This window comes from Colobus angolensis, unplaced genomic scaffold, assembly GCF_000951035.1.
Source record: "Colobus angolensis palliatus isolate OR3802 unplaced genomic scaffold, Cang.pa_1.0 Scaffold152, whole genome shotgun sequence".
Taxonomy (NCBI): Eukaryota; Metazoa; Chordata; class Mammalia; order Primates; family Cercopithecidae; genus Colobus; species Colobus angolensis.
In genome coordinates, this window is record NW_012114622.1 from 7,286,597 (window position 1) to 7,310,508 (window position 23,912).

A 23,912-nucleotide genomic window follows, 5' to 3' on the forward strand; every position below is an offset into this window, starting at 1 on the left:
CCCTCCTCCCTCCCTTCCTCCCTCCCTCCCTCCCTTCCATGTTACAACCAAACTTCTAAGCCCAAAGAGCTCTCTTCTAGTCACACACAGCCTCCTTCAGCCTCGGAGACCTGCAACCCGACTGCCTTCAGTCCTGAGTCTTTGATCTCCTTCCTGGCCAGAGGGCAGGGACTGCAAAAGACGGGGTCCTTAGGTGTTCCTCACAGCCAGCATCATGGCACTGGAAACTTAGAGCCTGGCAACAGTTTCATGTGATAGCTTCCAATGGATTCCTGTCACAGAGCAGCCAGGAGAGAGCCAGATTCCAAATACATGAGACAGGGAACTAGAAGGCAAAGACAAGAGGACTTAGAACCAGGGGGAACGTGCACAGGAGTGGGTAGAAGACACCTGGGGGAGGATTCCTTCAACTCATGAGCACGTGGCACAGGCTGCCACCTCTGTGTTTTATGTGGCTCCCATGGCTGCCCTGGGACCCTGAGGATACAGCCCAAAAGGGACTGCCTGATCTCCTGTGCCATCTTGCTTTGTACCTGACAAAATCTTCAAGAAGGGAATTCCCTTGCTGCTTGTCAGAAGTTCAGAACTTTTAATCAGTTCTCTTGGTGAACTGCTATAGGACATCCACAGGCATAGAAAGCCTTTTCTTGGCTGGGAAACTCTGCTGACTACAGAATAAGGCTTCCAACAACCTGAGATAAAAATAGGTTGTCTGTCTCCTCCGCTGAATAGCATGAGAGGCCAGAAGAGAGAAGAGGGGCTGTAAATCTCCTTTATCTATTTTGGGAAAGAAGTGCCTTACTTGGTTTATTGATAATCATGGAGGGTAAAGCTGGAAGGACCTCCAGGACAAGGATTTGGTAACTGTCTGCAGAACTTCAGGGTTCAAGAAGGTCCTCAGGGGGGTCATTAGACAGGTAAGTGGTAAGTGAAGGGCCACATTCACCAGGGCACCTCTTCCCCAACTTCAACCAGAGAAGCTCTGCTTTCATCTGTCTACGTATTAGGGTCTGCTGGAATGGTGTCATGGCTAAAGAAACGTTTGGAAGCTTGTGAGACAGGCCAATGCCTTATTTCACAAGGAAAGCAAAACAAAACAAACCAAAACAAGGTTCAGAAAGGTTGAATGTCATATCCAGAGAAAGTGAATGGCTGAATCAAGATAACAGCGTGTGAATTGCCTTACTCCTTGTTCACTCAGCATTCATTCAGAAAATAGTTACTTAACATGACTAGGTGCAAGACATTTTGCTTGGTAATGGAGGACTACTGTAATATGACAGACACGGTTACTGTACTCCACGGCATTTAGGATGTAGTGGAGCTGAAGATTTGGTTCCCTGAATGCTGCCTTTGCATACATTGTTTACTGATGCTCAAAAAAAAAAACGGAAGTGCAGCATAGTAACGTAGCTTTCCATATTGATTTGTCAGTACTTCTGGATCTGGGCAGATGTTTTCTTTCATTCTTGTTCTAGAAAGAGAGTATTGCTGACACACTTCTAGGTTGACTCCTCTCTAAGCACTTTGCATTCTATGTCTTCTGGGTGCTAATGAGAAGCCATTTGTTAGCGTCATTGCCATCCCTTTGTAGGTGATATGCCTTTTGGGTTGCTTTTAAGATCTTCTCTTTGCCTTTAGTATTCTACTCTTTTACTACAATGTATCTAGATGTGTGTTTTATTTTATTGATGCTACTTGGAATTATTAATTTACTTATTTTATATATTCTGGAAAATTCTTAGCCATTGCTTCTTCAAATACTGCCTCGCCTTTGTTTTCCTTCTTGTCTCCTTTGGGACTTTGGTTAGCTGCATGTTAGACCTGCTCATTCCATCCTCCATGTCTTGTATTTCTCTCTTACATTTTCTATCTTCTCGGCCTCATTCTTAGTAATTTCCCCAATTCCATTTTCTAGTTTATTAATTCTCTATTTGTGATTAATCTATTATTTACTTCCTCTACATTGAATGTTTTTATTTTAATCATATTTCACTTCTGAAAGTTCTATTCTTTTTCAAAACTGCTGGATCATTTCTAATAGTATCTGTCTGGTCAATTATTATTATTTTTATACAGAGTCTTGCTCTGTTGCCCAGGCTGAAGGGCGGTGGTGCAATCTCACCTCACTGCAACCTCTGCCTCCTGGGTTCAAGTGTTTCTTCTGCCTCAGCCTCCCGAGTAGCTGGGAGTGCAGGCGCGTGCCACCACGCCCAGCTAATTTTTTGTATTTTAATAGAGATGGGGTTTCACTGTTAGCCAGGATGGTCTTGATCTTCTGACGTCGTGATCCACCCACCTCAGCCTCCCAAAGTGCTGGGATTACAGGCGTGAGCCACCGCGCCTGGCCTGGTCAATTATTTCTTAAAAACATTTCTTACATTGTTATTTGTTGTCTTGTGTCTGGAAATTCCGAACTCTAAAGTCCTTAAAGATCTAAATCTTGTTTGTTTTTTCTGCTCTCTTTAACTTCTCTTTTCTGGTGTGTTCATGGTCTTAATCGTGAGCTGCATTTGCTTCATCTTAATCTGTGCTAATCCTGAGAGACTACTTTAGGGATACTCTCCTCCAAAGAGGATTTACAATTGCTTCTGCCTGAGCTGGGAGCATTGCCAGCCATCCTCCCTCCCTAGAAGGGACCAATGCTAGCCTCCTTTTGTGTTGGAGGTGAGTGCCTCGGGTTCAGCCACCTCACCTTGTCCTGTTCTAAGGCTCGATGTCTTCATCAACTATCACTATGGCGTTTATCTTCCAGGCCACTTCGCCATTCATATTTGCTTACCTTCAGCATTCCCACCTCTGGTTTCAGCTCACGGTTTTGTTTTAGTTTGCTGAGGTGTGGGGTAGGGGAATGGTCCTTTGGGATTTCCCTGCCATCTTGCAGTTTCACACTGCATTAAAAAGTAGGTTTAATCCTGGACCTCGTTGTTATTGAGTGGTTTGGCCTGTATGAAGATGTAGTCTGCCATCATGCTGGAGGGAGAAGACCTCATTCCGTTGAAAGAATCCTGTTTGTGGATCTGCTGTGCTGCTGTTTTTTTTGTCCTGATGCCTTCAGGTTTAAAATCCTGTCATCTTCCTCCTCGAGGATCTGATGGGCAGAATACCTGAAGAAAGAAACGGATGAGAAGCACAAGTAAAGCTTTGTCTTCCCAGAGAACATGTCTAGATTTTCTCTTGCTAAAGGAGGTTGTGGCCTGGCTCCTTCTAATCCTGTCTGATTCTGTCTGTTTTGCTTTTATCCTCTCACATGTTGATAAAAGTCTTCACTTTTTTGGTGACAGTTCTAGTCTTTTATCTTTGAATAGCGCTTTATAGATTGCAAAAGACACACACACACAGACTTACCTGATCTTCTCAGCAGCCTTCTGAGCAAGCATTGTTGTACCCATTTCAGGAGAGGTCCAGAAAGGTCACTTGAGTTGCCGAAGGACCTAAAGTCTGTTCATTAGGACCTTCGCAGATACCTCCTGACTCCAAATCCATTGCTTTTCTCCACTAAACCTGCTCTCTCTTGAGAGAAAGTAAAATACAATCAACGATTCATCCATTTAATCATCTAATATTTATTGATCACCTGTTATATACCCGGCACTGTTCCAGGTATAAGGATATCTCTGACAACAAAGCCCTTGCCCTTATTACATTCTAGTTGGTGGCAGATCATAAATAAGCAACCATATAATGTCAGAGAGTGATCATTGCCATAATGAAAAATAGATAAATGGGGCTCTCCGGGAGTCTGGGGCTGCATGAATGAAATGAAGCGTGGAGCCCTGAGAAGAACAGTGAGGAAGGCACCCAGGTGGAAGAAAAGCCCAAGGTGAGACAGAACTTGGCGTGCTCTGAGAACGGTTGGAGGGCCCTGTAAGTACAGTGGCCCCAGCGAGGTGGAGAGTAGTGGGAGGTGCAGTAGAAGAGATGGCTGGAAACATGTTAGGGAAGATCTTAGAAAAAGGTCTGAATAAGGAGGCAGAGTCTGACCCTTGAAAGTTTGCTTTCTCCTCAAACAAGAAGAACCTGTGTGCTGATCGACCCTGGATGTTAACAGTGCTCCCTGAATTGCTTGTCTCTTTCACAGGCTTACAGGTTTTCCCAGCTTCCTGAGATGGTCATGGGCTCACCGCCTCCACCCGTACCTCCCCGGACTGGTCCTGTGGCTGTCGCTTCTCTCAGGCGGTAACACGTTCCTTTCTTTGTTTTGTTTGGAATATTTGGAAAAGGGTCAGTCCTGTGTACCCTGACCTGACAATAGCACCAGCAAATTTCCTTCATGCTCCACCCTGTTCAGGGTGTGTCACCTGTACAGACAGCCATGTGCCTGTGGCATCCCAAGTACCATGAATGAGCTGATCACAGTGCTTTTGTGCTTTTTAACCAGAAAGTTCTTGAGAATCCACAGTTAAAGAAGCCCAAGGTCAACTGTCCCATACCTGGAAAGCCTCAGACCCTGACCTTGAGCATCTAAAAATGACTCCAGCTCAGACCACCACAACAGCTGCTACCAAAAGTCCCTTGGTTATGTAAGGGTAGTACCTGAGAAGCCAGGGAGGGGCAGGCATGTCTGGGTACCCACCCCAACTCTTGACTTCCAAGAGAGAGAGATTGAAAACGTATGAAGTCAGATATCTCAATCGCAACACATATGTTAAGCATGTTCTTTGCTCTATGAAAATATAACGAGTGCATGTTTTTAATAAGGATGGACAAGAAGAACAAAAGCCCTGAGCACTGGGAAAGGCTAGACCTATGCCCTGGGGTACATGTGGACCACTGTCCTGGCCTTCCTACTCCAGCTTCCCCCAACATACAAATCACACCCTATCTGTGAATCATGGGTCTGGGCTTTGTGAGTGGGGAAGAAAAATAGGAGTTTCCCTCCGAATAGGAGGGAATAGGAGAGACCCTGCTGTCATCGCCAGTGGTTTAGAATGTGGAGCAGTATAGATGTCACCTCTTGCTGCCAGCCGAGCCTGGGTGGAAAGCAGCAGACCCTGACCTGCTGTACAGCCCCAGGAATTGGCCTTGCCTCTCCAGCCCCTGTTTCTCTATCTGTAACATGAGTACATGGGCCTAGATATCGCAAAAGCTCCAGGATTCCCCAGAAAAGGGTCTCAGAATTGCTTATGGAGCAGAACTCAGAAATTTTCCCAGGAAGGGTTTTCTGAACAAGTAGCAGATGCCTGGAACTGCGTGTGGGAAGCCAGGTCTGTGGGAACAAGCAGGCAGAGAGGGAGGGAGGGAGAAAGGAAGGGAGACCCCACCCTGATGAATGGTCACATCATACAGCCTCCACATTGGACCTTCCTAGGAGAGTAGCAGCGGGCTTCTCAGTTACTCCTGAGGGTCCCGGATTGGAGGGGCCTCATACCAGCAATTTGTGGGAGGTTTGCTGAAGGCCAGCATCAATTTTTTTTTTTTTTTTTTTTTGAGACGGAGTCTTGCTCTGTCACCCAGGCTGGAGTGCAGTGGCCGGATGTCAGCTCACTGCAAGCTCCGCCGCCCGGGTTCATGCCATTCTCCTGCCTCAGCCTCCCGAGTAGCTGGGACTACAGGTGCTGCCACCTCGCCCGGCTAATTGTTTATATTTTTAGTAGAGACGGGGTTTCACCGTGTTAGCCAGGATGGTCTCGATCTCCTGACCTCGTGATCCACCCGTCTCGGCCTCCCAAAGTGCTGGGATTACAGGCTTGAGCCACCACGCCCGGCCATCAATTTCTTATTTCTTCTTTCAACCACCTGTCTCCTCCCAGGCCCCTCCACACCATTTGCTCCCTTGCCACATATCGGGGGGCACTGCCCTTCATATAAACTCAGGATTAGACCAGGAAGGAACCTTTGAGATGAGTTTGTCTACCCCTGTCGTTTTACAGATGAAACAGGCTTGGAAAGGGAACGTAGGCTGGGCATGGTGGCTCATGCCTGTAATCCCAGCTCTTTGGGAGGCTGAGGTGGGTGGATCATTTGAGGCCAAGAGTTTGAGACCAGCCTGGACAATATGGTGAAACCCCGTCTCTGCCAAAAATACAAAAATTAGGTGGACATAGTGGCATGCGCCTATAATCCTGGCTACTTGGGAGGCTGAGGTGAGAGAATCGCTTGAACCCAGGAGGCAGAGTTTGCAGTGAACTGAGGTGGTGCCACTGCACTCCAGCCTGGGTGACAGAGTGAGACCCTGTCTCAAAAAATAAAAATAACGAAAGGGAAGGTAGCTGGAACCCAGACCTCTGCCTCCCGTGCTCTCCCTTGCTGTGGCTGTCATTTGCTCTGTGACAGCCACTGCTCTGCTCAGAGGGCGGCCCTATGGGGGGCCAGACCTGCTGCAGCTGTCTTTGCCTCTCTCCCATTGGACTAATTTTAGGGGAGCCTGAAGTCCCTCTGTGAAACTGCCTCAAGCCAGGGGTGATGCTTGTGAGGGAGAATGGTCTGTGGCTGAAGGACCCTTTGGAAAACCAGGAGATGCCTGTGTCTGCAGAGCCCAAGCTGCCCTCTTCTTACACGGCTTTCTGAGCACTAAGTGGAAATAGGATGTGTTAAATGGGCTTGATTCTCTGATTGCCTGGGCACCAAAACAAAGTTCTGTTAGAATGCTCATTGCTCCCTGGAGTCAACCCCAGCTTCTGAGTCTTGGGCTTGGTGCTTCCTGCCAGTTAGGAACAGGGAATGTGGCCCCCCAGCTGTCCCGGGTCCCCTTTCCATGAGAAGGGAGCAACCAGGCACTCCAGACAGAGCCTTCCCATTGGCTGCTGATGATGTCATCACCTCCTGGGCCATCCCCAGCTAATACCCAGGGCTAATTGCTTTTCTTCTTTTATATGGAAATTAAATGTTCTACCACCCAGAGACATGAGAGCCACCCTTAGGAGAGAACTGACCTTGAATGTCTAAAAATGATTGCAGCTCAGGCCACCATGACAGCTGCTACAAATCTGGGTGCCTCCTGCCCGGCTGGTGTCCCTAGAAGGCCGTTTGTTATCTGGGAATAAATCCAGTCCCAGGCACCCCACCCTCAGGAGGCTTGGAGGCAGCTGTCCACACCCAAAGGTGACAGGGTGCGCTCCTCCTGCCTGGGACGCCACCTGAGGTCTGGGACAGTGCTAACGCAGTCCCTCTGCCCCATCTAGATCCACCTCAGACATCGGCAGCAAGACCAGAATGGCCGAGTCTGCAGGGCCCGAGCCGGCGCAGCTGCACGACAGCGCCTCCTTCACGCAGATGTCCAGAGGCCCCGTGTCCGTGGCGCAGTTGGATCAGTCGGCTTTAAATTACTCAGGTGGGCAAGAGGGGAAAAGCCCCAGTGCGTCCCCCACCCCTGCTGCTGTGCCCTGTCTTCCCCCAAACCCCCAAATCCAATCGGGAATCACAGCCACTGCATTTCTGGATCCCCTTGTAACTTCAGGAGACCCAGCTAAAAGAGCTGCTGGTTTTCTTTCTTTAAAAGATCTGAAATCAGGCAAAATCCCAGGTTATGCTAAAGTCAGCATGTATGTTAACATTTTGCCAGACTTCAGTTCAATTTTTTTGGTTTTATCTTTAAAGCATTCCAGATACAGCTATCCACGCCCATTTCATTCACCTTCTCCCAAAAGGTGATCCCGGGCCCCAAGTGATAGGTTTTAATCCTTTGTCATGTATGTATAACAGTATATATTACTGTTTAATGTATTTGAAATTTACATAATGATATCATGGCATACATTTCCTTTTGTACTTTCTCTATTTAACAGTGCTTTTAAAAAATTTCTCCAGGTTGCTATACACGTACTATATAGATCTAGTTCATTCATTTAAACTGCCATGTGGTATTCTATGATGAGCCACAGTTTATACTTTTCTCTGTTGATGGACATAATGGTAGTTTCCAGTTTTTTGCTGTAATAAACAGTGCTGAAATGAACATTGAGGTTTGTACATGACATAATTGGTTTCTTAGTTTATTCAAACCATACGTTTTAGGCTAAAACTGTAAGCACTCGGGTGCCAAAACTTAGTAAAGCATTCATGGTGTCTAGAAATTCCATCAGTGAAGTCCATTTCTTTTAGTTTTTTTTCTTGGCTCTTTAAAAATGCACATTCTCCTGGAAGGAAAACACCTGGACACCAAGGTGTTATTTCCTCTTGCTGGCAGGTCAGGGGTGTTGGGATGGGGATGGGGGAGTTGGACCATCACTTCTCTAGAAAGCCAGGTCTGAGTCCCAGCAGACTCGTTCTGACTGCGAGGGTGAGTGGGGCTGAATGGCAGGTGGAGGTCTGCTGCTCCTCCTGCCCCTGGAGACCTTTGTCCTCTCATCCCCTAGCCAAGGCCAATCCCAGAGTCCTCCTCTGCTTCCCTAGCTTCCCCAGGCCTGGGCAGATGCAGGCCTAGTGGGCGGGGTGCTGGCTGGGCCCACAACTCCCTCTTTAGGGGATGAGAAGAAGGGAAAAATCCAGAGCACTACTAGTACATGCTGCATTTGGTGAAGTTAGAAAAAGACTTTCCTCCCTCCCCCAGGTGAGTACAGACTCCACCCCTGGCAAAGGAAATACTGGCTGGACTTTAGCCCCACTTGGCCCCTAGAGCAGATGCTCTTGAGCAGTGCACCACCTGCCCAGCTGTGCACAGTGGCTCTAGAAGAGGTCCACAAAGAAAGAAGACCAGGTTTCCTCCGCCACATCCCACCTGCCTCTGTTGCTACATCACCTGGGATCTTAGCCGTCATGGCCGGGTCCACTGCACCTTATATGCAACTAAATTCCCTAGCAAATGTTACCGCCCAGAGCAAGCTCCCCTCAGCTCAGACCTGCTTTAATGAGACTTCAAATCCAGCCGCCAGCCAGGGAGGCGATGAAACTGACTTTATTTGGCTCCTGGGTGGTCGCATCCCCCAGACCAGCCTCTCTTAACCTCCCTCCTCCGTTTCCTCCATGCTAGGTAATACGGTGCCAGCGGTGTTCGCCATCCCAGCTGCCAACAGACCTGGCTTCACCGGCTACTTCATCCCGACGCCTCCCTCATCCTATAGGAACCAGGCCTGGATGTCCTATGCAGGAGAGAATGAGCTCCCAAGCCAGTGGGCAGATTCGGTGAGACCCTTGCTCTTCCCATCATAAAACTTCACCTGCTTAACACACGCCAAAAAGTAAATCAGATAAAAGGTTGAGGCTGAAGGTTTGTTATCTCAGCCTCCTCCCAGTAACCGGATGACTGAAGTCAGCCATTTTAAAGGAGACAGACAGTGTGGTGAGAGGGGACGTCCCCTTGACAGAGGAGCTTGAGACCTGCCTTCTAGCCCAGCTCCCACCTCTTCCTAGCAGGACAACCTTAATCAAGTACATTTTTATAATAATAACTACCATTTGTCAAGTATTTTCTATCTACTAGACACCTTGTCAGATGTTTTGTTTATATTATTTAATCTTTATTTACAATCTTAGGTATGTCTTGTCATTCCCATGATTACGCCCATCTTGCAGATGAGGAAATCAGGGCCGTGTCAGGGGATGCCATTTACCTAAGGCCACACAGCTAGGAAGGAAGTGCCAAGGACGGAATTCAAACCCGCACCTGTCTGGCTCCAAAGCTTTTATTAAATGTGTTTCTTTTAGCATAAAATTCTGTAAAATTTTAGAAGAAATGTTAGAAAATGAAGCATTAGAAACCCAAGACTGGGCTGGGTGCAGTGGCTCATGCCTGTAACCCCACAGCTTTGGGAGGGTGAGGCAGGCAGGTCACCTGAGGTCAGGAGTGAGAACCAGCCTGGCCAACATGGCGAAACCCCTTCTCTACTAAAACCACAAAAATGAGCTGGGTGTGATGGCGAGTGCCTGTAATTCTAGCTACTCGGGAACCTGAAGCGGGAGAATTGCTTAAACTCAGGAGGCAGAGGTTGCAGTGAGCCGAGATCATGCCACTCCACTCCAGTTTGGGCGACAGAGCGAGACTCTGCCTCAAAAAAAAAAAAAAGAAACCCAAGACTGAATTACTACATATATTAATTTTCCAGATGACCAAAGCTTACCCCTTTAATTTCAAAAACATTAAAAAAATATATGCAGTTTGGCATAAAAATATTTCTGAAATGGAATGCTATCTTCCCTCTCCTCTGTTAAAAGAGTATACAATGTAATTTGCCCTTTATGAGTGATTCAATATACTTATGATGCCTCATTATACTAAAATGGCATTTGTAGGGTGAACTCTCATGGCTTGTACGATTATTGCCCTTATATTGTGAAATATCTCCAAAGTACTATAATTTTGGGGGTTACTATCGTGGCTCAATGTTTTTTTCTGACCTTGCTTCCAGTGGGTACTCCATATTGCTGTCAATGTCCCCACATCTCGTAATATGCTCACCCTTAAGTGTGCTTTGCATTGTGTGCCATTATCTGCAAATGAGGCTTATCTGTGCTCGTTAGAATTGTTTGTAAGCTTGGAGTCAATAAGCTGTAAGAGAGGAACTAGAGGGATCCCCTGCTGTTCAGTCTGTCAGTCTGAATGTGGGACTTTCTGGCATGTTTTTATTGTTTGGGGGCCTTTTTTGCATCCTTTGTCATTCTCTGCTGTTCCAACGGCTGATGTCACTGGATAGGATTTGATCAATTCAGAGGTTATTGATTTTGTAATTCCACTTCATCTGAAAGTTATGTAGACTTTTCAGAAAGTAGATGATGTTTAACTTGAACTACTTAGGCAGTAATTCCCTTACGCCTGCAGCTTTGACCGTTCACCCGTTGTGTGGAGTGTAACACTGGGCACCAACTGGAGTTGGTGAAAGTATTTTCCAAAACCTTGACCCCTGCTTTCAAGACACTTACAAATGGTAATTTAGCTGGGCTTATAGCTACATCTAGATGCCTTTAGGTTTATAATTGCCTTAAAGATGAAGGGAAAGGAACCAAGCAAATGGAAACGTAACCTTCCTGCCACGATGACTGGACTGGACTCTTCTAGGCTCATCTCCCACAGTGTGAAGTAGAACCAGTGTCCTATTAGTTGTTTTTAATTAAGAGGAAGATGATTGCTGCAGCCTAATTGGCTCTTTCCTGGAACCCAATTATCACCTGCAATTAAGCAGGGAGGTGTGCCCATGAAAGGAGCAAGGTGAAAGGGTGGTTTATAGCACATGAAAATAAGTGCAGGAAGCTCAGAGAGACCAGTTGTCAGCTTGAGAAGGGTCTAGGAATAATGCACACCTTCCACATCTATGTGAAAAAGAAAAGTCCCTCAGCAGCATTTGGATGTTGGACCTTCCTCATCCCAGGAGCTAGCTTGGATAAAATCACCTGGACCTGGGATGACAAGTAGGTTTCATCCTTGGTGCCAGATGGAGAAGGATTGGGAGGGGCTTCCAGGCTTAGCAGGAAACTGTGCTGTGATCAAGTTGGTGATGTCTGCCATGGGCACTGGCTAGGGAAGTAGTATTTGCCAGCCCTGAATTTTGGCGGGAAGGGCATGATGGCTCCAGCCTGCATCTACTATAAGGGAGGAAGAGTTTCTCATCTCATCTTCCCTGCTTCTGCCCTACTGCCGAATATTGCCCTGAGGATACTCCAGTGAGATCAGGTATCCCTTACCTGTCCCAGCCACCAGCACCTGCCAGCTTGATACCATAGAGCTGGGGGGTCTCAAGAGTTGGACATTGACTCTCTCAGCCACAGCAAGTACAGTTAGCTGAATTTGAAATGCAGGGAAAGGGAATGTGGTAACTTCCTTCTCAGATATTTGACCCCAGCTGATCACTCTTCAGTGAGTTTCAAACTGGGCTCCTCAGAACCCCAGGTTCTGAGAGACTCCCTGCTCTTGCTCTGCACCATTCTGAGCACTGGTGTACAGCAATAAGCAAGTGAGGCACTCGCCAGCTTCACGGAGTTGACAGCCTGAGACAGGCAGTGGCACCAGGAGCAATAACTGTTATGCTGGAGAAGCTGCAAGGAAACATCTAACAGGGATCCCTAGGCTGATGTTGGGTTGGGAAAGGTCTCCTGGAAGAAAGGAAGTTTGAGCTGAGATCTGAAATACATACGCCATGTCCTGGTCTTGGTTCTTTGGTGACCCCAGTAACCTGTACCTTCCCAGCTCATGTGGCCCAAGAACTCAAACAGCCCAGCTCTGGTTTTCCTCTAAGATACAAACGAAACCTATCAGTCCTTGTATATGAAGACCCACCCTTAGCACTTGTGTGCCATTTTGTCTTTCTTTGCTGGGTCTTGTGAGGAAATCAAAGTCCCAAGTTGTAACTTGGGACATCTATCCCATTACTTCTTTCCTCGCTTGGGTCCTCATCAGTTCTCATCTGAGCCATTGAGAAAGCCTCAGAACTTGTCTGCTCCCTACCTCCAGTGGGTCCACCTCCAGGTGTCCTTTCCAAATATAGACTTCTCCTCTGCCTGACACCCATCCGTGGCTCCCAGCCCAGGTGTCAGCCGCACATCTCAAGAACCTGCCTTCTCAGGAGGGCTCACCGGAACATCCAGCAAGGAGGAGAGGGGACTGCTTTCCTACCACACATCCCCCCGTCTAGAGTTTCTGAGTCATCACCTCATCCTATTGGTATTGTCTGAATGTTTGTGTCCCACTCGATTCATATGTTGAAATCCTAACCCCCATGGTGATGGTACTAGGACATGGGACATTTGGGAGATGATTAGGTCATGAGTGCAAACCCCCTAATGAACAGGATTAGTACCCTTAGAAGAGAGGCTTGAGAGAGACCCCTGACCTCTTCTGCCATGTGAGGGGATAGTGGAAAGACAGCTGTCTCTGAGGGGATAGTGAAAAGACAGCTGTCTCTGAACCAGGAAGCAGGCCCTCACCAGATGCAGAATCTGCCAGCACTTTGATCTTAGACTTTGCAGCCTCCAGAACTGTGAGAAAGAAATTTCTGTTGTTTATAAGCTCCCTAGCTTATGGTATTTCAGCATAACAGCCAGAACAGACTAGGACTTCCTGCTCCATCCTCCCTCAGGAGCCAGATGAGCATTGCTGTTAAGCATGGGAACAGGCTGTATTTCTCAGAAGTGTGACATTGAAAACAGGTAGATCAAACAGGACATGCAGACTCTGTAGCCTGACATTCAGCAGCTTATGAATCCACCCCTGTCTGTCTGTCTTGCCTGAGCTCCTTCCACACTAAACACACCCTCTCTGGTCAGCCTGAGGTCACTGATGCTCCCTGGGGCACTCTCTTCTTTGTACTGTTACGGGATCTTTGGGGTGTCTGTTTTCCTCCTGGAAACCTCTGTGGCCAGTGGTGCTTTTGCCCGAGTTCTTCTCCTGGGTCCAGAAAGAATGAGGTATGTAGACACAGCAAAGGTGAAGGAGGTGACAAGGAGGTTTCTTTAGCGTTAGAACAGCTCAGAGGAGACCCGCAGTGGGTAGCTCCTCTCTGTAGGCAGGTCGTCCCATGGAGTGTTCAGCTCTCAGCACAGAAGAGGCCCTGGAGAGGGTGGCTCCTCTCTGCCCACTGGTCATCCCACCGTCTGCTGCTCTCAGCAGAGAGGAGGCCCTGGAGAGGGTGGCTCCTGTCTACAGGCAGCTTGTTCAGACGTCTCTGCAGGTTTCTGAAGCTCTCAGCAGGGAGGGTAGCTCCTTTCTGCTGCTGGTTGTCCCGTAGTCTCTCTGTCCTCTGCCCTGCTCTGGCTGAGCCCAGGGCTTTTATGGACCTCAGAGGGGAGGAAGTGTGTGCTGATTGGTCCATGGGTTGGCCCAGAAGAGATGCCACGAGTCCCCACTCCAGCCTGAGGACTAGCAGGTAGCCCCCAATCTTCAGGCCCTCCCTGGCCTTCTGAAGGTAGGGTCTTATGGGAGACCCACCCTCTTCTGCCCAGGAGTCTGTCTGTCTACCCCACCCCTTGCCATTCATGGCCCTGGGGGCCTGTCCCCAACCCTACTCAGAAATCAGAGCCCCTGCAGGGGGAAGAGAGAGGCCAGGCAGCAGAAGCAGACACCCCCAAGCCAGCAGGGAGGGGGGCACCTTCCCAAGATGCTGACGATGTAGGCAGATGCCTAGTCTTGTTCCTGGGAGGGTGGCTACAGCTGCACCTGGGAGCTCCAGCCCCGCCAACTTAGAAGGGGCAGGGTTCCAACTTGTCCCTGGCTCCTGCCTGCTCCGTGGAGGGGGAAGCCCAGTTCTGCATCTGTGGGTGGGGTGGTTATACCTGCACCCAGGGCAGATCCTGACTGCTCCTGGCCCCATTCAAGACCACAGGGAGGCTTGAATCCACAGCACAATTTGGGTGGCTGTAGACCCACCCGGGAGGGCAGGGCTCCTGCCTGCTCCATAGAGGAGGAGGCCTGGGTCTGCAGTCACGGTTTGGGTGGCTGCAGCAGCATCTGGGGGAGCTCCTGCTCCAACTCAAAAGGGCGGGGCTCCCACTGGCTCCATGGAATGTGCAGCCCTAGCCACACACCCCTGCTGCAGCCGGTGTGATGGCAGCAGCCTCTGCCATCAGTACTCCCATACATTTTGATTTGATGGTTTGTATTTGATTTTCCCTTTGCCGAGAATGCCCCTCCTACTGCATCTTCCTGGAGGTTCCCTGTTCAACTTCCAAATTCACCCAAGCTGCCCAGTCCTCCCACACATACTTCATTCGCCATAGCACCCCATGCCTCTGTTGTCCGTGGGTGCTTATTCTATAGTGTTCCAATTAACATCGTGGGTTATGTGGATTACCCTGGAACAGCATCCCTGTATGTGCCACTGTTTCTGTAGGAGAATCGACTCTAAGTTAAAAACTATTTACTTGTCCTTATTCCTAGAAGTTTACATATTTTAAGCATAGGACTCTGTGTCTTCCACTTTTGATGAAGAGAGAAAAATGTTTCAAGAAACCAAAATCATATCCCAGATCCAAGACATTGTAATGCAGTGATTAAATTCCAGCCCTTGGAGCCAGACAGACCTCTGCAAAGAATGTCTTGGTAGGTTGTCACCTTAGACTGTGGCACTCTTCAGTTTCCTCATCTGCAAGGTAAGGATAACAATACCGACCTCCTAGCTTATTGCTTTGAGAACTAAATGAGATAATGTGTGGAAAACCCTTGGCACAGGGCTCAATTCATGTTAGTTATTATTAATAATAAACCCCCGGGTTCCTCTGGAGACCATAAGCAGTTCTGTTTGCTGGATTGTGCTTATATGAATAAGGAAACCAAGAGCTGGGTATGGTGGTAGCCAGGTGTAGTCCCAGCTACTCAGGAGGCTGAGGCAGGAGGATCACTCGAGCCCCAGAGTTCGAGACTGCAGTGAGCTATGATGGCACCACTGCACTACAGCTTGGATGACAGAGTGAGACATCATCTCTAAAAATAATAGTAATAAAAAATAAGGTAGCTAGGCAGATTCAAATATAGACTCAGATGTATATATTCCTAAGGTTTTTCAGAGAAGTTTAAAACACTTATTTAATTAATCCAAATAGTATATCCAGTGAGTCTAAATTACCTATTTTTTTTTTTTTTTTTTTTTTGGAGACAGAGTCTTGCTCTGTTGCCCAGGCTGGAGTGCAGTGGCGCAATCTCGGCTCATTGCAACCTCTGCCTCCTGGGTTCAAGTGACTCTCCTGCTTCAGCCTCCCAAGTAGCTGGGACTACAGGCGCCCACCACCATGCCTGGCTAATTTTTTTTGTATTTTTAGTAGAGACAGGATTTCACCATTTTAGCCAGGATGGTTTTGATCTCCTGACCTCGTGATCCACCCACCTTGGCCTCCCAAAGTGCTGGGATTACAGGCATGAGCCACCAAAATTACCTATTTTCTAAACAAACTGACTCTGAGTTTTGTATCTATACAATGGTATGTGGCTTCCATTTTCTTCTAAGTTCTCTTCCATGTCCTCAGTCCCCTCCTGCTTCCAGTGTCGAGTGTATCCTGTGACTTGAGCTCCTTCCTCATGCTGGGCCCTGTCCTTCTGTCCCCACGCCCTCTACAGGTGCCCCTCCCAGGGTACATCGAGGCCTACCCCCGATCACGGTACCCGCAGAGCTCTCCCTCCAGGCTTCCTCGCCAGTACAGCCAGCCAGTCAACCTGCACCCCAGCCTGGAGCAGGCCCCAGCACCTTCCGCAGCAGCCTCGCAGCAGAGCCTGGCAGAAAACGACCCATCTGACGCTCCCCTGACCAACATCTCCACTGCGGCCCTCGTGAAGGCCATCCGGGAGGAGGTGGCCAAGCTGGCCAAAAAACAGACAGATATGTTTGAGTTCCAGGTCTAATGCCTTAGCCCATGGGACTCTGGACTTCTGAACTCTGAGGACACAGCCTTTGGGTTTCCCATGCCTACATGTTAGGACTTGAGACATAGCAATGGGTGAGTCTTTCTCACCCTCTGTTTCTGAAAAGGTGAACTATGGGGCTTCTGGGAACAGGAAACTCTTGAACGACTAGATTCTTGGCTCATCCAACTGACTGTGGGTCAAGAAGTCCCTGCTTGGGGGCCTTATGTTTGGTAATCTCTCATGTCAAATGTTTGAACTGTGGCCGTATTCGCTATGGAACCTTAGTCACGAGAAGCACTAGCTAATCTACAGATTCCTATCCAATGCCACATTTTAATCACTGGAAGCGGGAGAACATAGCTCTTATCTTCGGTGACCTCTGCATGTTAACTCTGTTTCTGTGTTAAAGGCAATGCAGGAGTGTGGATTAAGCACCAGACTGTATTCTCAGTCAGCCATGACCGTGAGCATTAAAATCAGTTTGTAAGGGAGACACTGACTCCAGCCAAGAAACCTTAGCCCCTTTTTTTAGGTTCATATTCAAAGTCAAATGAACTGGATGAAAGTCAGTACCAATGACTGTGCCTATAAATAGGCCTGACTCTTTGTTTCCCTCATCAATTAAACAAAGGCCAAGAAAGAGAGAAGATGAGAGGGAATGGTGGATTTGTGTTGACAGATTTTTTAAAAGGTGTTGCCATTTTGGAAATAAAAGTCCCCTACAAGTTAGGATCTAACTAGGATCTAACGGAAAGAGAATCGGTGCTAAGAGCTTTTAGGATCCTACAAAAGAAATACAGTTATTTGTGGAGGTTTTTCTTTGCCCTGCTTTGAAGGTGGCCTGAGAATGGAGCTTCTCTTTTTCTTGGGATAATAGATACATCAACTTTTACAAGAAAATCTCTGTCTCTTCAACAATGATGTCCAGTGTGTGCTGCTGAGTGGTACAAAAGGAAATAGTACTTGATTCCTGTTAGAAACAGGAGTGGTAGAACCACAGTCTTCCCAGGCCACAGCCTCTGTTTATAGAAGCTTCTGAATATAGAAAAGCTGTTGAATTTCATTTAAATGTAAATAACCTTTTAAAAAGCATATGGAGTTAGCCAGTTCCCCCTAGTTAATGGACACAGGAAGACATTTGCTGAAATGGCAGGGTGGCCACCTTGTGACCATGACGTTGCAAGTCACCCTCCCTGGCATGGCAAGTTGGCTTCCCGAGCTCTGGGTAGAGGACATCGCTTCACAGCACTGAGGCACCAGCCGCTGCCTACCCATCAATGCAAGCAAAACAGCTACTGACTTTGTATACCTGGGAGATTGGAGACTCTGGTTCCCTCGCCAAGTGTGACAGCCTGTGCAGGGTTGGGGGCTTACTTGGTGTCTGTTGGAGAATGAGGTCCTGTCCTGCTTTCACCCATGACCCATCTAGCTTCAGCTGTATCCATTTTCTTCTGAGCCCATCTTTCCATTGTCCTCACGAGTTTCTTTGGTCTTTACTGAAAGAAGATGGTAGAAATTTAAAAGTTGAGAGAAGACTAGAAATGGAACGGATTAGAAGGGGAGGTTCAAACTGTCAATGCAGAGACTTTTCAAAGAAGTTGTTTTTATTTTCCAATGGCAAAAAATTGCCCTTTCTGGAATGTTCAGAGATGATGTGTCATGGAACCTTCAAACAAGTCCCTTGTTCAGATGATAATAGGTAGTGTCCTTTTAGTATGCTGGTTGATCTTTCATAGTGTTAGTGTTTTGTTACTTAAAAAGGAAATCAGCTATAAATAAAATGTATTTTTGTAATTCCCGTGTGTATATATGGTATATTTCTATCAATGGCCAGTTGTTGTAGTCCAAAACCTAAATCAGTTTGCAAAACACTGTGGACAGTGTGAGATTTTATTGACAGGTTAACAAAATGCCTACGTCTATCCACATAGGCATTCAATGCACTTGAATGAACAAAGAGCCAAAGAAACTCAGCCTTTTCATGCAAATGGTATGAGTCTGATAAAATCAGCTACATTGTCCTGCTTTATCAATAATATTTCATTAGTGCAATGATATCAACCAGTACTTTGTCTACTTGGTAAATGCCTGGATATACTGTATGTGAAAATGACGTTTCAAGACCTTACTGTAATTGAAATATATGTAAATGTTTCAGAAGACAGTGTCTGAAATTTGGATGTTTCAATGACTTACAGAGACTGAGTCTACAGTTTGCAGAGCTATGGCTCCAGAGTGCTAAGAGGATGGAGTCACAAATCACTGTGGTCTTTACAGAGCCCCAGGAAATATTGAGTGAGTCAACTGAGATGACTAAAAAGATAGCATGCTAAATCAGATATACTCTCTTAAACTAGACACCAGGGGTTTAACAGTAGTATTAATAGATGAGAGGAAAACCTTAAGTTGGAAAGAAATCAGTCTGTTCATGTTTTCCCACTTATGGGGAGACAGAGCCACCTGGTCAGACTTTCTGTGACTGAGAGAGATGTGGTCCTTTCCCTGAAGAATCTCCTGACCCCACAGAGGTGACAGATACCTGGACAGCTGACTCTAAGAGATGGTCAAAAGTGCCTCAAAGAATTGAAATAGGGTTCCCAGAGAGCCCCGAGGAGGCAGCAATGAACAAACACCCTGTTCATCAGAACCCTCTAGACAGTCTCCGAAGCCACAAAGGACCTTGGTCGACCTCGGAGGAGGAAGCAGAAGTACCAAGAAGTGGAGTGACCAGCCCAGTGATTCAGTCCCAACCTGCTGGTTCACCAGCCCGCTTGTTTTCCATCTCACCATGTGGCCTGCAGGCTTGTCAGTAACACATTTCTTTAACTGTGCCTAGAGGTTTAAGAAAAAGATAAGGGTCATATGAAGAACTCCACAGTGTTCTTGCCAAGAAAAAAGATGATTGAGTATATAACGAACTTCAGATACAGTGTATAGAGGATGATGCATTTGTGGCATAATAAACAGTTTTCAGTGCTGGTTTTGATATGAGTTTTCTGCATTCATGAAAAAGAAATGCATTTTGGCTTTTTCCAGAGAGTTCCATCAAGGAAATGGAGACCTCACCTGCTGTTCTAGACTGTGGGGGTGCATTCCTGTCTCAGCACCAAGGATCCCAACAGGCAGGCAGGGAGGCCCTTGACTTTGTGTCACTGTGAGGCAGCAGAGTCCATGCTCTGCATCAGGGGAGGGGACCCAGTGGTGCAGTAAAAGACCATTGTGTGGCATGAGACCTATGATCTGAGGCTTGTGCCTAATGCGATGGCAGCTGTTACCTGAAGAGCAAGGAGTTTCCTCTTTCAGGGTAGATTATGTAAGAATCAATTCCCTGGTCCTGGGAGAAGTTTTATTGTGAGTTTGTTAATTTAAGAACTCAGCAGAAGGGCTTGTAATGTCTGAGTAATCTTGATGGAAGAAAGGAAATAGTTAGATCTGTGATTAAAATGCGCGCGCGCGCACACACACACACACACACACACCCCTTTGGAGAAAGACTGTAGAATGGAGGAGGTGAGGAATTTAACTAATAGAAATGCTTTTTCTAACAGGCAGAAATTAGAGAAATGGATCAAAAGATTTAAACATTGATTACATATAAACGAGTTTCCTTTTTTTTCTACATAGCACACAGGTGCTCAATGTTTAATGAATAACATAACAGATATTGTCTTAAAAGTCTGAAAACAGGATTTGTACTTAATCCTAAATTCCTCCTATCACACACCAGAAAATAATTTGGATTTTATTTACAAACTACATCCAAGTACTCTTAAGGAAAGAGTGTCATTTAGCTTGGAGTAGGGACTGACTGGGGGGTCTAAGTGTTGGAAATTAAATTCTGCCATTCAGTCCAACCTCAAATGTGTTCCAGGCAAGGAGCTTTGCAAGGACTAGAAATCCATTCACACTTGGTCAAGTGCAGGCGTTGGCTGAAAGAATAGAGGGACATTTCACAAACAGAACACGGCTCCCCTACAGGAAAGGGATGGAGACAGCTACCCTTGCCCTTACTCTCACGCTCTCTGTCCTCATGGACTTTCTCCTCTGTTTCCCTCTGCCTCTCTGCCTGGTTCTCTTGTTTCTCCTGGCCAACCAGCTTTCTCATTAGTGCATATGTAGCTGAAAAATCCACCCCAGAACCCACTCTGCAAAACCTTTCCTTTTCGGTACCCACCACTCTGACTAGCATCTCTGTGACCCCTAAGGCAAATTTTTGAGGATCCGATTGGTTTAGTTCATCTGCCTATGGGTGAGCCACCCTGGGGTCAGGTGCCTGTCCAATCAGCTGTTACCAAGGAGGCAGGGTCATGTCATTTAAGCATGGCCCAGTGGACTGACCCTTTCAGCAGGGACTTTTACTGGGGGTTGGTACCCAGAAGGAGGAGCATGAGTGGGCAAGACCTCCGAAAAGAACCTACTACACACTGGAACTGACTCGTACTCCTGGGATGCCATGCCACGCAGCAGCCAGCACTCGGAGAGCAGTCCCCTGGATACTACTACAGAGAGAAAAGGGGCATCTTCACTTGCACATCAGGTGAGGGTGCACATACTTGAAACTCTGCTAGACTGGCCAGAGCTGCCCCAGCCACTTCTCACCCCACCACCAATTATTGATACAGCTGCTGGGTCTAAGAAGCAATTTCTGACCAAGGCCCAGTTAGCACAATGTCTTGCTCAGCAGACAATAAATACTTGTAAATTGAATTGCATGATCTTAGCTCAGGTGCTATTAATGTGGCTCACGGCCACACACTTGCATGGATCAGAAAACCAATGAGCCCCTCAACAGAGTCTTTTGAAACAAAATTGGTTTCAAGTGAAACTTACATTATTTTGGCTTTGACGTTCTGAATATAAGTTAGTGTCCTGAGAATTGAAAGACCTCTTGATTTCTTAGGTGAACTGTTACAGAATCCTAGCCTGTGGTAAATGCTAAAATGTAAGGTGTTTCTGAAAAGGAATATTTAGGAAATATAATTGTGCCACAAACACATGACTTTAGAAGATATGCAGTTGCTCTGATTCTGCAGGTTTAAAAAAAATGGGAAGTTTGTGATATGGCAGAATCTGTCTCCACTGGTCAAACCATACTTCAGTGAGAGCCATTATAAATGAAATCTAAAAATTGATCATTTTCATTCTCTGACCTTGGTCAGACTTTTGCAAATTATGGAGAGAGATCATCAACATATTTTACATAAATTAACTGTGGGCTCATCTTATTTCTCCTCATTTCTTTCTTATGCTTAAACACACACGCATCTCACACACAAACTGAGTAGAGAAAAGATTTGTACCAAACAGAATCAGAGGCATATGAATGGACTGGAAATTGTGAAAAAGGTATAAATATCCTAGACCTTGATCAACTCACTTTAAACTGGTCTCTGATTCCTCATCTGTCAAATGGGTATAAGACCCTCTACACTTCCCATGGTGATTTTGAGCAGCACATGCATAATGTATCTGAAAACGGTTTGACAGCACTTGAAGGCGTTCTTACTAAATTATTAGTTTTGTAATTCAGTTTTATCCAGGAAAATACTTTATCTCCTCCGATCTGCTGAATTAATTTATACAGTCACATGTTCCATGACACAACGTTTTGCCAAGGAAAAATGAAGAAATTCCTAAATTTGAAATTGCCCACAAGATCTAGCGTCATCTGGAGTTGCTGTTATTGTTGTTGTTGTCTATGATTTGGAGGATATGTAAGTACTTGTACATGTGCTTTAACTCTGGGTGAAAAATCCCAACCAGTGAGTCTTTAAAACCATATTAGACACATTGGGCAAAGTACTGAGCAGAAGCTTTGAATGTAGCTGTTGTTATTTTAATGCTTTGCTTTCTAATGAACTTTGTATGTCCTTAGCCTCTGCCGGGAACAGAGTGTTCATATGCTGTTAGAATTTTTTATTGTAAAATAAAATGACAAAGGCTTTCATACCCCAAAACCTGCCTGTTGCTCATTCTACCTCCTCCAGATGGTAAGATGGAATCCCTTTCACAAGCCAGCCACAAAACAGTGCCTGTTGGGGGTTGCTAAAGAACCATTCCAGTCCTGGAGGACCCAGTGTGGTCTCAGGAGCCATCCCAGGGCCAAAAAAAAATGCTCACCCCTGGCCATCCACAGGCCCCAGAGAAGCAGTTTCAGCCTACCCATGACTTAGTAGCTAAAGAAAGATGTATTCCTGGGGCCAACAGGACCCAAGGGAGAAGAAGCCAATGTCTGCTTTTAGGTGCCCTTCTCAGAGCATAAAGAAGTCTCATCCAGGTCAGTGGCTCCCAAGGAGTCCAAGAATAACAATGGTATGGGACACCAGCTCCCAAGACCACCCATCTGTACCACCCCATGTGAGTCCCAGCAGTCCTGATGCCTGCCTTATGTTCAGCCCTATCCAGAGAACATACGTGGTGCTGTCTGCTCTGCCCTCTGGTTATTGGACAGGAGAGACCATCGACCCAGGAGCCACAAGCTCACAGGCTGACCAGCCACAAAAATGGCTTAGCACATGGGCTAGGCCAACTGGATTCTCTCTCTAGGAAATACCAAGAAACAGAGTCTGTTATCAGTAGAGGCTGAAATTGGGTGGTCAAGACTCAGGGAAGCCATGATGGACCATATTCAAAGCAAAGTTCTAAGAAGGCAGAATATTGAGTAAGAAGTGGCCTTGAGGCCAAGGAGCTTTCAAAGGTAAGAAAGCCTGTCTCTTGTAATGCAAACAGACAGACCAACCAATTTCTGAAGCGTCCCTGTGCCCTGGTGGTCAGTCACAACCCTGGGGCTTTTATGGATCCATTGAGCTTGGGCAGCAACATGGCGCTGCTTCTCACTGAAGCCTAATTTGCTCCAATTCTCTGCATGTACCTAGAAAGTACTTAAGAGACTGGAGGAGCAATTTTTTTACTCTAGGCTTCTCTGTAAAGAGGGCTCAAATATGCACAAAAGACATTCCCAAAGCCACTGTCTTGCTACAGTGGGAAATAAACTTGGGACCCCTACAAAATGCTTTTTGTGAGGCTCACCATGGGGTGAAGGCCATTGCAAAGAATAGTACAAGTAAGTCCAAGAACTGATGGATTCCCCACTCTTCCCTTTTTTTCCTTCCTCCTGGACCCTGGTTGCTCCTGGCTTTCAAGGCAAATGAAATAATCAAGTAAAAGGAAGTGGTGGTGCCTACGTCAGTACCAGGAGTAGGAGGCAGACACACGCGCAGAAAGCTGGAAAAGGCATATGGCAAACCCAGCTTCACCTTGCTGAGTCTCCATCATAAATAGGAGAACATACTTCTTCCCAAGGACATTCTGTAGACTTCCGAGTAAATGTCATGCATCCAACTCGTAAGCTCTGCTGGCCACTAGAAACCAGAAAGAACGTGCCTACGAAGGAGTGTGGAACCAATTAATGGAAACATCATTGAGGGTCAACTGCTGGTAAAATGTACATGGATGAGTAGTAGGTGGTACAGACTGCATATTTGTGTCACTCCCACTCCCCAGTTCATGTCTTATAACGTAATCCCCAATGTGAAGGTATCTGGAGGTGGGTCCTTTGGGAGGTGATTATGTCATGAACCTTCATTCATGAGATTAGTGCTGTTATATGTAATAAAGGCCCCAGAGACCCCCTCATCTCTTCTGCCATCTATGAACCAGGAAGTGGGCCCTCACAGACACCAAATCTGCTGGTACCTTGAATTTGGACTTC

The 23,912-nt window shown here is 46.7% G+C and overlaps 1 protein-coding gene across 1 annotated transcript in view; it reads left to right on the plus strand.

Moving 5' to 3' along the window:
* KIAA1549L (KIAA1549-like ortholog) overlaps window positions 1-22,158 on the plus strand; it is a 134,188-nt gene extending 112,030 nt beyond the window's left edge. The window contains exons 17-20 of the mRNA XM_011936378.1: window positions 4,082-4,179; window positions 7,125-7,273; window positions 8,912-9,063; window positions 15,917-22,158. Of these exons, the coding sequence (XP_011791768.1) occupies window positions 4,082-4,179; window positions 7,125-7,273; window positions 8,912-9,063; window positions 15,917-16,198 (681 nt within the window). The 3' untranslated portion in view covers window positions 16,199-22,158. The remainder of the gene's footprint in view (window positions 1-4,081; window positions 4,180-7,124; window positions 7,274-8,911; window positions 9,064-15,916) is intronic.
* The last annotated feature ends 1,754 nt before the right edge of the window (window positions 22,159-23,912 follow it).